General features: G+C 43.7%; 3 protein-coding genes across 5 annotated transcripts in view; 1 reads left to right on the plus strand and 2 right to left on the minus strand.

The window, feature by feature from the left end:
• The window catches only part of LOC135491071 (proton myo-inositol cotransporter-like), a 29504-nt gene extending 28548 nt beyond the window's left edge, over nucleotides 1–956 (minus strand). Inside the window, exon 1 of the mRNA XM_064776717.1 lies at nucleotides 423–956. Within this exon, the coding sequence (XP_064632787.1) occupies nucleotides 423–867 (445 nt within the window). The 5' untranslated portion in view covers nucleotides 868–956. The remainder of the gene's footprint in view (nucleotides 1–422) is intronic.
• Nucleotides 957–1788: 832 nt separating this feature from the next.
• LOC135491683 (host cell factor 1-like) lies at nucleotides 1789–14122 on the minus strand. Of its 3 annotated transcripts, none has more exons than XM_064777684.1 (20): nucleotides 13963–14122; nucleotides 12956–13177; nucleotides 12722–12809; nucleotides 12326–12534; nucleotides 11979–12170; nucleotides 11470–11649; nucleotides 11056–11289; nucleotides 10617–10816; nucleotides 10243–10420; nucleotides 9884–10071; nucleotides 8802–8870; nucleotides 8259–8405; nucleotides 7727–8012; nucleotides 7276–7431; nucleotides 5548–7106; nucleotides 5142–5282; nucleotides 4778–4966; nucleotides 4345–4636; nucleotides 3975–4035; nucleotides 1789–3737 (listed from the first exon to the last, which is right to left on the minus strand). In XM_064777684.1, exons 1-20 carry the CDS (start codon nucleotides 14120–14122, stop codon nucleotides 3662–3664), a joined length of 4827 nt encoding a protein of 1608 aa, XP_064633754.1. In that variant the 3' UTR covers nucleotides 1789–3661. The 3 variants fall into 3 exon arrangements, with proteins under 3 accessions (XP_064633754.1, XP_064633757.1, XP_064633755.1); XM_064777687.1 differs by lacking the exon at nucleotides 13963–14122 and adding an exon at nucleotides 13638–13723; XM_064777685.1 differs by lacking the exon at nucleotides 8802–8870.
• Nucleotides 14123–14353: 231 nt separating this feature from the next.
• Nucleotides 14354–15474, plus strand: LOC135491686 (transmembrane protein 187-like). The gene is made up of 2 exons (XM_064777692.1): nucleotides 14354–14421; nucleotides 14600–15474. The coding sequence occupies exon 2, from the start codon at nucleotides 14606–14608 to the stop codon at nucleotides 15377–15379; it is 774 nt and encodes a 257-aa protein (XP_064633762.1). The 5' UTR covers nucleotides 14354–14421; nucleotides 14600–14605; the 3' UTR covers nucleotides 15380–15474.
• The last annotated feature ends 186 nt before the right edge of the window (nucleotides 15475–15660 follow it).

The raw sequence follows: 15660 nt of genomic DNA on the forward strand, positions 1-15660 counted from the left end.
AGGGAGTTCTCAAGCCATTGTGGTGCATTCTCAGCTTCAGTTTGCCATACCCGTAGGCCTACACTGCTGCCAGTAGTTATCTCAAATGTGACCCGTTCCAGCAAAACCAGTCGCATGTCGCTCTGAGCTTGGCAGGTTGAGACGGACTGTTTGTTCATTAATTCACAATTGTCTGCCTTTTGTGAAATCTGAGGACATCAATTTCTTCTATTATCTCCTGGTGTCGTCTAGGCTCATCTTATGTGCGACATGCGACTGGTTCTGCTAGAATGGGTCACAAATGGTTTTGGAATGGCTTTTTAACAGCCCATGTATCTGAACACTTTATGGGGCGGGTGTCTCTACAAAGGTGTGGGGTTGAGGGCCAATTGGTTTACTTGGAAGTGTATTTGAAAGAATAAAGTGTTTAGGGGCCGACTTACCTATCCCTGCGCCGATGATAATCCTGCCAGCAAGCAAGAGACTCTTGCCGGTGGTGAAGGCCAGACACAGGGCCCCAGCGGTGTAGATGAGACTCGCCATGAGGACGACAGGCTTGCGGCCTATTCGGTCATTGAGGAAGCCTCCAAACAACGCGAAGATGGCAGCCGCGCCTATTGTCATACTAACTATCATCTCTTGCCAGAGCGAATTCAAGATAAACTTATTCCTCAATAGAATCATAGCTCCTGATATCACCCCCGTATCATACCCGAAAAGAAAACCCCCTATAGCAGAGATGATAGTCAAAATGTACACGAATCGTGGAGTTGGGGCGGCCGGCTTCAGATTGTCAAATCTGAACTGGTTATCCTCCACTGGAGTCTGAGGACCAAACTCAAAACTCTTCTGAGGAGTCTGCATCTTGCCGTTGTGTTGGTAAGTCATTTCAAAGCGAGAGAAATCCGGAAATCCGAGAGAAAGGGTTGGAATCCTTGAGACTGTGATAGGCCGATACTTAGTAACCGGCAGCCGACCTCGTGTCAGAATATCGTCTGCCTTAACTGGTCATGCGCTCTGTCGTGGGGTTGCCGCGCTATTCCCAGCAACCATTGCGGAAGGATGAAGAACAATTTGCAACTTCTATGATGTGCAACTGCCACCTGTCAGGCATCCACGGAAGTTACATAACCAACTAACTTTTCCAAACCCACGCAATGGAATACAAAATTGGTGTGGACCAGGCGCTTGTGCTGCTGGGTTACTGGAAGCCACATTCGGCCTCGTTCCGCACCCGAAACAGTGCGACAATGGTGAGCTTTCTGGAGGTTTTCCTGCTATTTGTAGGAGTCCATAAGAAGACCAAACTAAGATGATGCAATGGGCTGCCCAGGGAGTCTAGGACGAGGTTGAAGTAAGAGAGAAACGGAGCCATTCATTTCCTTGAAGACAAGACGTCTGAAGGACATCTTCTTCCCTTGGGTGGTTGAACCTGCAGGTGTATGTCAGGTTGGCCTTGGCCAGATGAATAAGATGTCCTTCAGACTGTCAGTATTCATTTTCGTAAGGGTACTGAAGGCATAATCAGGGACGAGGTGGCTCCTGCAGTAAGAGAGCAAAGAGCCATTCATTTCCTTGAATGGCAACAAGTCTGAAGGAAAACTTAGTCCTCTGGTTGGCTGTACCGGCCAGTTGATGTCAGGTTGTTCAGGTCCAGCAATCCATAGAGGGGATAGGTTGACCAGAATCCATTACTTTGTGTCATCCTTCAACAGGGTCCATCTCTAAGCTCCTTGAACTCCAGGCCAACCATTTTCATTAATCACATCATACGATACCAGAGGTAAGACAAAACAGAGGAACACATGATTTCAACTGTAAAGTGTTTGTTTATTGAAAGTACACAAACACCAATACAGGTCACAATGACTAAAATATTAAAAATGTATAACCTGTTCAGAGATGGTCTACTTTCTATTAGCCTATTTGTTCTTTTTGCCCAAGATTGGCTTCACTGGCAGCCCAGTGACGATCACAGGACAGACAGTGCAGCCAATCTTGGGCGATTCAAAAATATTCATATTGCATTCTCCCATCCTGTAGCTTGAGATAGAGCTAACCTTCAACTTAAAGGCCCAGTACACCAGTGTACACTGTGTCCCTACCTACAACACACACAATGGAATGATTCTTTATTGCAAAGTATGAGATGCTCAGGCCTAGCCAAACAACATTCATGTAGACTACATGGCTACTATGATCTCCTGCACTACTGGAGATAAGAGAAAGTGTATGCAACACTGCCGACTTTGTCAGCTGAGCTAAAAATAGGTCCAGATTCATCAAAGGGACCAGCCAGCCGTCAATCATAATAGTCTGCCATTCTGAAGGTATAGGCTTAATGGATGGTCCCTTGTTTTTGATAGAGATATCGGTTGAACCGAATGGAGCTGGCACATGTATCAAGGCTCGAATAACCTCGATGAGATCTTTAGTTCATCTGGATAAAACTGGGTTCGTTTTGTACTACACGTAATATTTGTACACACAGAATGCTTTTAGTGTAACTAGTGAGAATAATGTGACACAGATATGGTTAACCTTTAATGGTCAAGGATGGGGTCGAATATCTCAGCATAGAAAATGCACATCTGAGCATTTCGCCAACAACATTGAGTTTAAGTTTGATTGATCCAATGTGACACCATCTTTCGACATAAAAGGGTTAAACTGGAAAGAAATGACAATTGATTTCAGCAATAAATATATAAAAATGGCATGCAACATTGAATTGCTTGAAACACAACACTTGGTAGAACAGGAAAACCCTCGTTTTACAAACACCATAAATCAACTAAACTTTAACATGTGAGACATTTTTCTGCCCGAGCATTATTGAAAAATTCACAAATTCGAAACATCAATAAAGTCTTTCATTAGGCATAAGTACATTTGTCGCCTGTAGTTCTTAATCAGGGCGTGTCACAAGGTTTTACTGTACATAAATCCAAAAGTTACACATTGCTTTTTACAAATGAAATTGAATAACTACCTAAATGCAATTTGAGAAATGTACAATGATGAAATGAAACAATATTTCAATCATGAAAACGTGAAATGTGAACACGATTATATCTTACAAGTTTTGAAGTGGGCGATTATGCTACAGATCTCATGACACCCTTTGAAGGAGGACTCGAGAAGAAAAATCCAAACTATCCAATTCTCGATCAAGTCACTACGGCAATGGTCTTCATCATATAGATTGATACATACAAAATGCCAACTTTTCTTCACACCGCTCAACACACAATGTACAATCATCATACATTAAAGTTATCAATATATATTGCAACTAGAGAAATATTAGGAATTTGTTCCAACTATGATAATCTACTGATAATGTTCAAATTTCTAAAAATACTGCCCATGACAATAATAATTTGACAATGATGACAAAGGGTTAACATCTTTCTCAATGATCAACAGCATACTTAACAATCAAAATGCTCTCTGAAGTTCTCTAAAGACCCTCCAAGTCATCCTCAGCTAAGCCCTCTTTACAATACAGGAACTCTAGAAAAATACTCCTGCAGTTGGATCTTATCAGATCTTGACAACCAGGCCCCTATTCCTCTCCGAGAATAAAGCACTCATTCAGACAGAGCTTGAAGTCCATAGCACAGATTATGACATACTGGTCCATCCACTGATTGTAATCAGATCCTTCCTCCTATCAAATTCACTGTTGACTACTACCGTCCTCCATCTTGATTTTCTTGGCAGCGGGCGACATCGCAGAAGGACTTGTTGCAAGCCTGAAGTTAGAGAGAATAATGAATCATTCTGAAGTCAAAAGATTTCATATCCAAGGAACTGCTTACGGTAACAGGCAGAAAAGAAGATCCAAATTTTGTTCCCATTGACATTGCCCTCGACATGTATTTGACATGTGCATGAGAGGCTTGTGATAAGTTCTCCTGCTGGGTTTCTCAATGAAATCACTCAAATTCTGAGTGCCATTTTCTGGTGAGAAGCAGCAGAGATGTACTTACTTGACTTCAGCCAATGGTAACACCCGCTTCATTGGGGCTTTCACGGCAGCATTCGCTGTGTCTGAAAAAGAGACAATGTATTGATAAAGTCACCAGGAAACAAACAAGTAGTGTGTTGAAACCTTTTCAGCAGGTCTCATGAGCCAACCCTGGGTAACATTCTACAGTATTCTTGGTTTTTGAACTTGTTTTGCTGGAAACATGATAAACCATGATACAACTTCCTCAAGTCTTATCACACAACAAAACAAGAAATTTTTCAGACACAGACTGATGAATCTTAAAACCTTCCTCAGATGATCTTGACCAGGAATGTCAGATGCCAGCATTGACTTTTTTAAATGATCAGCCAGAATCAAACTGTTCTCACCTTGCAACCATCTGACTTGTGTGGCCGGTCCGTAACCTTTCTCGTTTCTGGCAGCGATTCTGAAGATTATGGCAGGTTTTGTAGTATAGTCGATATGAGCAGACGTCAGACTACTTGAGCTCACAACACACGATGGATGTGGTCCACAGTAGACCCGTACGAAAGCCAGCTGAGGTGGAGGTTTGCCTTCCTGGGTTGATGAACTCCTGACTGCCAGGTAGACCGAGTATTCTGTGATCTTTCCAGCTGTGTTCTGTGGGGGTTCCCATGATAGGTAGGCACCATCGTTGCTCTGCAAATGAAACAGAGATTATATGAATTCAGGAGGTCAGGTGAGAAAATTGCACTACAGAATGATGTCTGATCTGATGAGGTTTGGTGGAGGTATTGGATTCCATGACTTCTGCTGAAATAGCCTACACACATCACCTACCTTGCTAATCTTGATTGCAGATGGGGCACCAGGGAATCCAGGCAGACACGTCTTGAATGCCGAGATCTCGCTGAACGGACCGCGTCCACACGCATTGATTCCAGCAACGCGGAACTTGTACGCTGTTCCTGGAAGGAGCTCCTGTCGCTTTAGCACACTATGGTCTGGCACACTCACAACGTCAATATCCTGGAAAGAAAGCGAGTCGGCACGTTGTTATAGTGTCTCTTGTCTTTGCCTTAGGTAGTACTGCTGGACTTCTGGGCTGTCTTATTCTTGTCCCAACAGTTCATGGGTCAGAGTGAGTAAAGTGATGAGTTTTCTTACAACTAACAACAACATTACAACTGATGAATACACTTACGTCTCCATTTCCCTGTCCTGCCTCTGATGGCAGATGATAATGTGAGACGACGGTTGTTGTCCCTTTGATGACACCAACGTCGTACCATTGGTTGCCATCTTTCTTGATCACCAACGGCTTTGGCGACTCAGACTTGACTTCCTAAAGAGGAAAAGAACACATGTAGAAACCACGATGATATTAGATATACCAGTTCTTTTTTGTTGTTCTGAGACTGTCGACTCATTATTTGATTATCAACAACTGTCAGATGACTTTGACTGCTTGTCTTATTTAGTAACGACAGCAGATTCAATGGCACTCTACCAAGAACCGGCTACTTGTCAAAAAGAGATCAAAAGCCATTACTTCTCTGAGGATAAACAAACATCCAAACTAACAATAACAAACAAGTCCAATAGCTTACTGATTTGATGTCTGCTCCATTTTTGACAGCACTTCCCAAACCAAGTTCCTTCTTGATAGAAGCTGTCGTCGTCAAACTTGTGCTGGCCGTGGAGATTGCTGCGGTGGCCAACGTTGACAGTGGGTCTGTAGCTGCTGATGTGTCGTCTGCTTTCTCTGCTGTATCCATGGGTTCATCCTTGGCAACAGCCAGAACCTTACTTACAGCGGTTTCACTGGCTGCAGCAGATGTATCCATGGCTGCCTCCTCTGGTGCCTTGGTAACCTCAGGCAATACAGATGGATCTGTTTTTGCTGAAGTATCTTCACTAGTTTCAGTAGGACTTTTGTTTGATTCCGTAACAGCCTCCCCTGCTACCTCTGCAGTGTCTGTTTCCTTTTCTTCTCCGGCTGCCTCAGTCATCTTTTCCTTCTCTGATGCATCTGTTGCCTCAGAAGTCTGCTGCTTTTCATCACCCTCTTTTCCCCCATCTCCCTCATCATCTGTTCCACAGTTGCCGCTGCCAGGCAAACAGACTGGCTTGCCAGCTTCTTCTTCATCATCTGTTCCACAGTTGCCGCTGCCAGGCAAACAGACTGGCTTGCCAGCTTCTTCTTCATCATCTGTTCCACAGTTGCCGCTACCAGGCAAACAGACAGGCTTGCCAGCTTCTTCTTCATCATCTGTTCCACAGTTGCCGCTACCAGGCAAACAAACTGGCTTGCTGACTTCTTCTTCATCATCTGTTCCACAGTTGCCGCTGCCAGGCAAACAGACTGGCTTGCCAGCTTCTTCTTCATCATCTGTTCCACAGTTGCCGCTGCCAGGCAAACAGACAGGCTTGCCAGCTTCTTCTTCATCATCTGTTCCACAGTTGCCGCTGCCAGGCAAACAGACAGGCTTGCCGACTTCATCTTCATCATCTGTTCCACAGTTGCCGCTGCCAGGCAAACAGACAGGCTTGCCGACTTCATCTTCATCATCTGTTCCACAGTTGCCGCTGCCAGGCAAACAGACAGGCTTGCCAGCTTCTTCTTCATCATCTGTTCCACAGTTGCCGCTGCCAGGCAAACAGACAGGCTTGCCAGCTTCTTCTTCATCATCTGTTCCACAGTTGCCGCTACCAGGCAAACAAACTGGCTTGCTGACTTCTTCTTCATCATCTGTTCCACAGTTGCCGCTGCCAGGCAAACAGACTGGCTTGCCAGCTTCTTCTTCATCATCTGTTCCACAGTTGCCGCTACCAGGCAAACAAACTGGCTTGCCGACTTCATCTTCATCATCTGTTCCGCAATTTCCACTTCCGGGCAAGCAGACATTGTCCTCGTCGTCTGTTCCACAGTTTCCACTGCCAGGTGCACAGGTCTCTCCAGCACCATCTGTTGAATCCATGGCCTCCTCAGCAGACGCCAAGGTTGCCATGGTAGCACCAGCAGTAGCAGACGTGATGACTGGTCCAGTGACATTCATGGTTTGAGAGATGACAGGTGTAGTGACAGCAGACGTTAGAACTGTACCCGTCGTGGAAGATGCTACGGTCGTGGCTGTTGCTCTTGTTATGGTCACAGTTGGTTTACCATCTGGAAGATAGAAATATCACACGATAAGCAAGTGGAACTTGAAAGTCAATGGTGGAATCAAATGATGTATAAAAGCCTGCAGAAACAAGGTCATTACGCCAGCCTGGTGGCACAGATGTTGACATCATTAGGAGACGCTTAGTGTCCAACATCTTTAAGAGTTACTTGCCTATAATCTGAATTCCCTTTCCAGTGGCCGCTCCAGAGCCGGAGATGATACTGACGACTGGTTTTGATACTGGAACACCAGATGCTGAGATGAGCTTGGCACCAGATTGCAGGAGATGAGAATATTGAGATGGGAGTGTTGTTAACTGTTGGCCACCTGAAATGGAGTCACTAAAGTTTTCAACACATGATCAAGTCTGCTTGAAATAAACAATGGTATGGCATTATAAAGTCCCAGTATCATTGTAAAGACAAGTCAATCATCTGCCAGTACATGCAACCTTAGTATTACTTCAGCACAGTGGCAACTTTGACTTGCTAAGAACTTCTGTTGGTCATGGGAGTCAATACTGAGAGAAAACAAAGAGACGATCCTACCAGAAGTCTGTCAACTTGAAGATTTTGAAGTGTCTGACAGTACTCATCAGTACTATTGAGTAGAGTCAACTTACCATCAGCAGTTACAGTTTTGACAGTCACGGCACCTGGAGTGCCACTCCCTTGCGTATTCACCACGATATACTGTGTGCCACCAGATGTTGACGTACTCAGCTTGGGCATTGTGGTGATGAACTTAGTCGGCGTGCCTCCAGTGCCGGTCGCACTCTTGGGAGCAGCAATGACGATTGTTTGTTTGCCACCTATAGATGTGGTTGTGATGCCTTGAGATTTGGCCATGGAGAACATGGAGCTTGGGATGGTTTTGATGATCGTCGACAGGTTCTTGCTTTGAGATTGCTGATGACAGAAGCAAGGGAGAGATCAACAGGAGGAAGCATAGATAAACAACACACAGAATCATAACAAGGAGAAACCTTCCTCTCATTTTGTCAATCCAAACGAGTCTGCGGCCCCTTTTGGGAAGTGGAAATTTCACAACTTGGGGCCGAACTCTGCCAGACAAGACTTGGCAGGGTAAAAATATGAGTTGCATAGATGGCAGGCAGGACAATCACTGCACTGGTTAGAAATGCTGTGTCATACCTGTGGCTGTACGCTGCTGATGCCGAGTATCGTCGATGGCGTTCCTCCATGTTGAGTACTGGTGATGATGGCGGGCTTTCCACCGGCTCCACCCTGGGTCGTGACAAGCTTCACTATAGTTGCACCTTGTGGAATGCCTGACTTTGTCTGAAACCAAACAATAGAAAATTGCAAGAATATTGATGCAGACAGTGAGAATTGGAACGACATTCATGTACAAGGAAAGAGGTAACATTGTAGTTAAGTTAAACGTTTGTACTTGGTCTTTTATATCTTCAATAAACATGGCACTGATCAAAAATATCTCTGGAACAAAAAACCATCCAAAAAACATTCTGTCCAAAAACAGAAGACAACAAACATGTAAACTATTTGATGGATGCTGAAATTAGAGCAGATATACCTCCTCCATGGAGTTGAACAACACAACTAAAGTATTGGCCTGAAAAAAATCCCCTTGATTCAGAAAAACATGCAAGAAAAAATCATTGAATTATTTATGACTAAGACATGAATGGACATGCTTATTACGTATGAATCTACCTGAACTGTATGAACAGTTTGTGAGCCGGTGACGGTCGGTCTTGACTGGAACAAGGTCACCTTGGGCATCTGTTGAAAGACAGAGAGCAGACCGTACTAACATGCCAATCAACTGATCTTACACCAAGACGCAAGCACCAATATCCTGGCCGCAAGAACTGAATACAACTTAAAATTCTTCACAGGTGAAACAAGACACGCTAGCATTCGCAAAACCCATCATCACATCGATGGGTACACATGTAGGTGTTCTATCTTCACGAGGACCATCAGGGAATGGAACATGTTGCCGAAGAAGACATCAGCAGCAGACGACTTGAGGCATTCAAAGCAGTTGTCCCAGCCCTTTGATGTGCTGCAGTCCGACAGATACAACATCAAGAAATATGTACTGGAACATATAGACACCGAACTTCTTCAAAGATCTTCACACTATCATTTGTCACTGTACGCAACACAACTTGTTTTTAACACAAATCAAGCTTTTATAGTAAACATCAATATCAAGACAATGATGAAAGAAACTTATTTTATGAAGAAGAAGGGCAATGAAGATTGAACCGAAAGCTACAACAAGACATCCTGTGACTCGGATCACGACACAACACGTCAACATCAGAGAAGCACAAGTTCTGACAAAGCAGAGGATGGAAAGATATGCAGGTTCAACCAAAGAATTGGAATTGAAATGACACAGAACAATGCCTTAGACAGCCCACTAAGCACATTCCCAAGTAAGACAACCATCACACCGTCACGAGAAGAAAAGCAAACAAGATATTAAACAAATATAGGAAATTTCATGAAGAACATTGCATTTTTGTAAAAACCTACAACATCAATGAATAGGAAGATGACAAAAACATCTGGACAGTTGAAAGTTCTTTGAGACTTTCAAAGAAACTTGTTGGACTTCTCTGAATGAAACTTGATTCAGACTTAGTCTTGTTAGCAAATCTTAGACATGAGATACATGTTCCTTGAATGTATAAAGGAGCACTTTAGCCATTGAGAAATACTTGAGAACTTCTACAGATTTCAGTTGATTGACCTCACACTCAGTAAGAAAGATGTTAACTTACAGTAGCCACTGTCATGCCTTGTGTTGTCTTTACTAAAGTCACAATCTGTGGTTGGCTGGTCACAGCACCCGTCTTGTGAACAGTTATGATTTGTTTCTGTTGTCCAGGGACCGAGCCCGGTGCAGATTTCAGAATGGTTGTTCCGGGCGCACCAATTCGAACAGTCTGTGTGCCGGGGGTCAACGCTCCTGTAAGAAGAGAATTTTGAATAGAATCAATGTTTTACATTAGTCATGGCCACTGGAGACACCAATGGCAGGAGCACGTTCCTTTAAAATTCACTTGTTGCATAGTTGTCACACCAGTTCTCTTCTTAACGACAAAAATTTTTCAAAGTCAAAAAGACACACAACTCTCACCCTTCAAAGCTCCTTGTACTTGGGTCATTCTCACACCTGATGGTGAGACAATGGTTGGATTTACCACCCGTATTCCTCCCATTTGTGTTGATGTGACACCAGTGACTGACGTGCTGATCTTCTGGGTGGCAGCTGCGGCCGCTGCCAGGGCAGCGATACCACTCATTGGGGCACCAGTCTGGAAGAATTAGCAAATGATTGTCAAAACTTAAGAGTGCCTGGCATTATCGAATGGAGTGCAAAATACCCACCAAAGTCTGCAAGTGTCAACTTTTTGCATCAAGTTTCTGATTCTTGTTGAAAATAATGCAACCGATATGAATTTCAAGATGAATTAAAGTACAGTTTGACGAACACTATAAACTTCTACTCACCGAAGATACTGGTCCTGGCTTGGACAAACTGACAAGCTGCTGCCCACTGGCAGTGGTACCAACCACTTTCACGGTCGTTCCAGGGGGAGTGGATGTGAGGGGAGAGTTGACTCTAGGCCTTGGAGCTCTGATGGCTTGTGGGGGTGTCATAGTCAGGGTGGCTAATGTGGATGTACCAACAGGTCTCACCTGGGCTGGGGCTGCAACAAACACAGGAAACAGTTACTCCAAGGGAACCAGACCCTTCAAGCTTGCAAACTGCAAATCTAATGCCCTAGTGTTGAGCATAGGAGGAAGATAGATCCAGAGCAACTCCAGAGGCAAGTCTGGGGCGTCGAGATAAACTGATATCCAAATCAAGCGGTTTATCAGTTGAGGCCAAGATGTTTTGGTGTCAGTTTAGACAAACCAAGGTTGCCACACAGTCCATGATACATACCAGTGCCTAATCTGATTGTGCCAGGTTGTGACGCAGGTGCCTGGTTGATAATTGCCTTCGCTAATGGACTGGTACTAGGAATACCAGTAGGTGTCGTAGCTTGTGTTGGCGGCATGTCATACTTCTGTAGCTGGAGCAGGTACGCGTCGGCGGTTGGCACCGCACCCCAGCAGACTTCTAAGGTAGTTGTGCTGGCTCGTACTAGCTGCACCTTTGATGGGGCTGGGGGTTTCTCTGGAAAAACAAACAAGCACTCGCCATTAAAACTGCAGGGAGAACTGAAATGTGAACATCTGGAATAGGAAACAGACATGTTTGTGTATCAATAATAACAAGCATCATTCCTTCAAACGCGAAAGCTTACTTTGTTTCAGTGATTCAAGTGAAGTGAATTGTCCAAGGAACTCTTCTCACCTGTTTCTAGGAACCACAGATCCTTGAAGCAGACTTGGTTATTCCAAGCTTTCCTGTATCCATCTCGACCACTCCAGATGTACAGCCTCGAATGAATGGCAACAGCACAGTGTCCAGCACGAGCACGAGGGAGAGCATCCTCAAATACCTCCATGGCTAGGGGTTCCCAGGTCATTGTATCTAAGAAAGAGACGATTAAACATAAAGTCTCAATAGAATAATGTCTAAGAGACCATGATTACAACCAGACATCTAGAACACACCAGAAGATGAATCAACAAAAGATCTAAAGACTCTAGAACCCAACTCCACTACAGTCTTATGATAATCTGAAGTTCAGAACACCTGGGTAAGGTAACAGACTGACGGGTGCTCTGGACTGTTGAAGCACTGGTGCAGTACAGGATCAAGATGGTGTTTTTCCTCTCCCGGAAATGAACAGGCAAGAACTGAGACAGAGCTTACACGTGATAGATTTTGTTGCTTGTGACACGTCAAGCAAAACTAACCTAGATTAAGAGATGCCAATGTGTTGGTACACTTCCATTCCTTCTCATGAGTGGCCACCTTGACATCGTCCATGACAAGGGGGACCCATCCACCAAACACAAACATACGGTTACCAATGACAGTCGCAGAGTGTAGACTTCTAGGCAGCGGAGAGATTCCTTGTATGACTGGTTTTGTCCAGGTGACAGAATCTGAAGAGATGACATAAAAACATCAGACATTTCAAAACACAGAAAGAGCGTTAGTACAGATTCTGGTCTATTGTTGCAGGGTAGCTGAACAAAATTCTGCCTGCCCAAGAATTTCAGAGTGACAACTTTACAAGTTGCAAGAGCTTCTGACTTACCAATATCATACATCCACAGGTCACCAAGCCTGCAGCCACTCATTCCTCCGTAAATGATTAGACGTGGCCTTGATCCATTCTTGCCAATAAAAGAAGCTGCAGAGTGTGACTCCCGAGATGGAGGGGGCTGTCCAACTGTTGCTGGCATGTCCCAAGACATGGTGCTTGAATTAGGCCTCAACTCCAACGCATATAGATCATTTAAATACCTGAAAATGAAATGAAATGATGATCAACTGACTGTTTGGAATTTCAAAGGTTACTGAGATTGACAGCTTGACTGGGTAAAAACTACCCGATTGTTCTTTGTTTTGAGTTAGAAACAAGTATTCATCTACATGACATGATTAATGAAGGTCAATGACTTTATCCAAGCACAATCATCACATCACTCACCTTGGTATGTTGTTCTTAGGGTCTTCACTGTCATTAGCCAGACCACCAAACAGGTAGGCCTTGTTTCCACAAAGGGTAAAGCTGTGACCTGGAAACACAACAAATGTTACTGAGGAGTTCCGAGTACAGACATGAACTTTTCAGGAAGAAACAAATGAGTGACAGCTCGCTTTGAATTTTCTGAAAAAGCCTGGAAAAGACATTATTCGCATGTCCCCGGCTGTTGTTACTTACCAAGTCTTGGACATGGTGGTGGGCTGTTCTTAGGTGGTTTTGGTTTTATTCGCTTCCACTCCCAGCGACTTGCTTGTAATTCGTACAATTCATTAGAATATTTGCCATATTCCACCATTCCACCGAACACCAGGATGCGGGTCCCATCGCAGACGAAACCATATGCAGCACATCCTGGAGGGACGTCACCCCGAACAGCAGGGACAAACCACTGACCAGTAGCTAGAAAAGAAATGTGAGAGTATAGAAAAGTACCAAACGGTAAAAAATAGCCTTAAAAGTTCAATTTGGCTGATTTTCACTTTATGTCACTACAATGAGGACATTCCGGCCAATGTGGAAATCAAGAAAATTGCGACTGCAACAACAAACATAGCCAAGAAAGTTTAGCCACAGATTCGAACTTCAACAACTCTCAAAATCGTCATGATTTTTCAGTTTCAATCATTTATGAACAGAGGAAAATATGGTTCTCCAAATTAATGCATTAGGTGCAACCCTTCAAAACCAACAGTCGTTGTTGAGGCCACTTTATCAGTGTTTAATGCCGCCATTGACAAAAATAAACATCTCTGATTTGGCGCCATCTTGAATTTTGAGGTCAGGCCGTAAAAAATTACCTGTACCGAACAAAAATCAACTTTCTTAAAGGTACAAATTTATTTGATTTTTGTCACTTTACCTTGTGGACATGCACAGCTTGTTTGCAAAAAATCGGGCCACGGAATCGTTGTTTATTCTGGCAAAATGCCATGTTCATGATTGAAGACTGGGAGCCGCCATTTTGAAAATCTTGTGGAACATTTTCCAACGTTAGAAGATGGAATTCGCGTGTAGATTTGAATAAAGAGATTTAATTGAAGAGAAAGTTTAGGCGTGCTTACCCTGAAAATAAAATTTTACCTAATTCAGCTAAATTTACGCCGAAAACTGGTACGAATCGAAAACAACAACAAAAGGCCGCCATCTTGGAAACTCCCAATGGCCGCCCGAAACTTCAAACTCACCGGTGTTGAAAACGTGCAACTCATCTACGATTCCTTCGTTACCACCACCGAACACAACCATTAAATCTTTGATTGCCACAGCTCGATGGCCATGACGAGGCCTAGGACAGGGCCCAGTCGTGTTTGTAACCCTCTTCCATTTCAGTATGGGTGCCGCCATCTTGTTTCTTACCCACAATGCTGGGTAAACGCCGAAATGCCCGGATGAAAGCGTCGTCACGTGACCTAGTCAATTTTTGGGTCAATTAAGTATTGATTCTAAAATTTCAACTTTTATATCCTGGTTGTCACTGGAAGTTGCCTGTGACTGTCCTTTCGGCCTGACAACCGCAGGTAAAGAGATATAGCGCAACTACAGGGCTGATCATGCATATGACATGTATTGTATTGATTGTGATTTTGTCCTCAATAATTCTTGCAAGGACATCATTTGTCAAAACGAAGGACGTGAACCACTCTGTAAGAGCATGGTTGTGACTTGATGATTGTGACAAGAGAGGCATATCTGTACCTCGGGCATTGCCAGTGTGCAGAAGGAATGAATGTCTGTAGTGCATGATTGGATTAAAATGCTAAATACATCATGTTTTCCAATTATTGACCTTTGTCTGACCAACACATGCTCTTCTCTTTCCAGGTGAAGATGTTGCTCTTGACGACATTCCTGCTTACCTTTGTCCCTCTGTCCCTTGTAGCCTACTGTGTATTTCTCGGCATATTTGATGCTGCAACTACTGAAATTGGACTCGAACACTATGGAGAGAAACCCCTTGTGAGCATACCATGGCTGATGCCTCTTAACACTGCAGTAAACTTTGGCTATGTTGTCCTCGGATTGTACTGGATTTACTTCTCGAAAAAGAATCTTCCAACAAAGGAACAATTCTTCTTCCACATTTTCAGTTGGTTCGCCATTATTTATGGACCAGCACAACTCATGCGATTTTTAACCCAGAGCCATCACTGGGCTATCATTGACCAGTACTATACCCTCCCCATCTTTGCCTGGGTGATACCATGGGCTTTACACTATACTGACTCCTACACCAATCAGAAGGCAATACTAATAGAAATAGCCTCTGTACTCAGTTATGTGTTGACTCTAGTGACACCCATTGGATTCGAGATTGCTTTAGGTAGTCACATCCTACTTGTTTGTATCATCGGAGTGAACTGCTATGTGAAACACCAGAGCAAAGATGCCCTCAGAGCTCTTATACTTGCTGTGTTAAACTGTGGCGGATTTGTGGTCTTGAAGCTGTTGGACTTGCATCTCCCAAAGGTACATCCTTTCTTTGAGCGCGTCAGTGGACACTTTCTGTCCAAAATATGTGATTGTCTTCAGATCCATTATACATTAGAATGCTTTTATGCTATGTATCGGACAAAATCTGCCAACGAACAGAAGAAGAGGTAGACTTCTTGATTCGATATTCATTATGTCCTCACACAAATGATTGTTCTTCAGACTTTTTTTGAATTTTAGAAATAAAGTCATCAATAATTGAATAAGTGGTTGTGCAATGTTTGCTCTGATAAGATAAGTGATGTCATTGACCTTGAATGACTAGTGGCCGTCCATTCAGGTATGGAGGAAGACACAGATCAACAACCCTGCTTTTTGTCCTCTCGAGATGGTTCAGGTCACTCGAGGGTAGAAACATCTCTGCATTAGGCTGTCTTGATACAGCGAAATGG

This window comes from Lineus longissimus, chromosome 7 (assembly GCF_910592395.1).
Source record: "Lineus longissimus chromosome 7, tnLinLong1.2, whole genome shotgun sequence".
Lineage (NCBI taxonomy): Eukaryota > Metazoa > Nemertea > Pilidiophora > Heteronemertea > Lineidae > Lineus > Lineus longissimus.

Bases quoted from the DNA above. Each gene is read 5' to 3' on its own strand.
- LOC135491683 (XM_064777684.1), bottom strand. From the start codon at position 14,122: ATGGCGGCACCCATACTGAAATGGAAGAGGGTTACAAACACGACTGGG. The intron at 11,650-11,978 runs GTTAGTTTTGCT...TCTCTTTCTTAG, and splicing joins ATTGGCATCTCTTAATCTAG to ATACAATGACCTGGGAACCC. The intron at 10,072-10,242 runs GTGAGAGTTGTG...CTCTTCTTACAG, and splicing joins AGTACAAGGAGCTTTGAAGG to GAGCGTTGACCCCCGGCACA.
- LOC135491686 (XM_064777692.1), top strand. From the start codon at position 14,606: ATGTTGCTCTTGACGACATTCCTGCTTACCTTTGTCCCTCTGTCCCTT.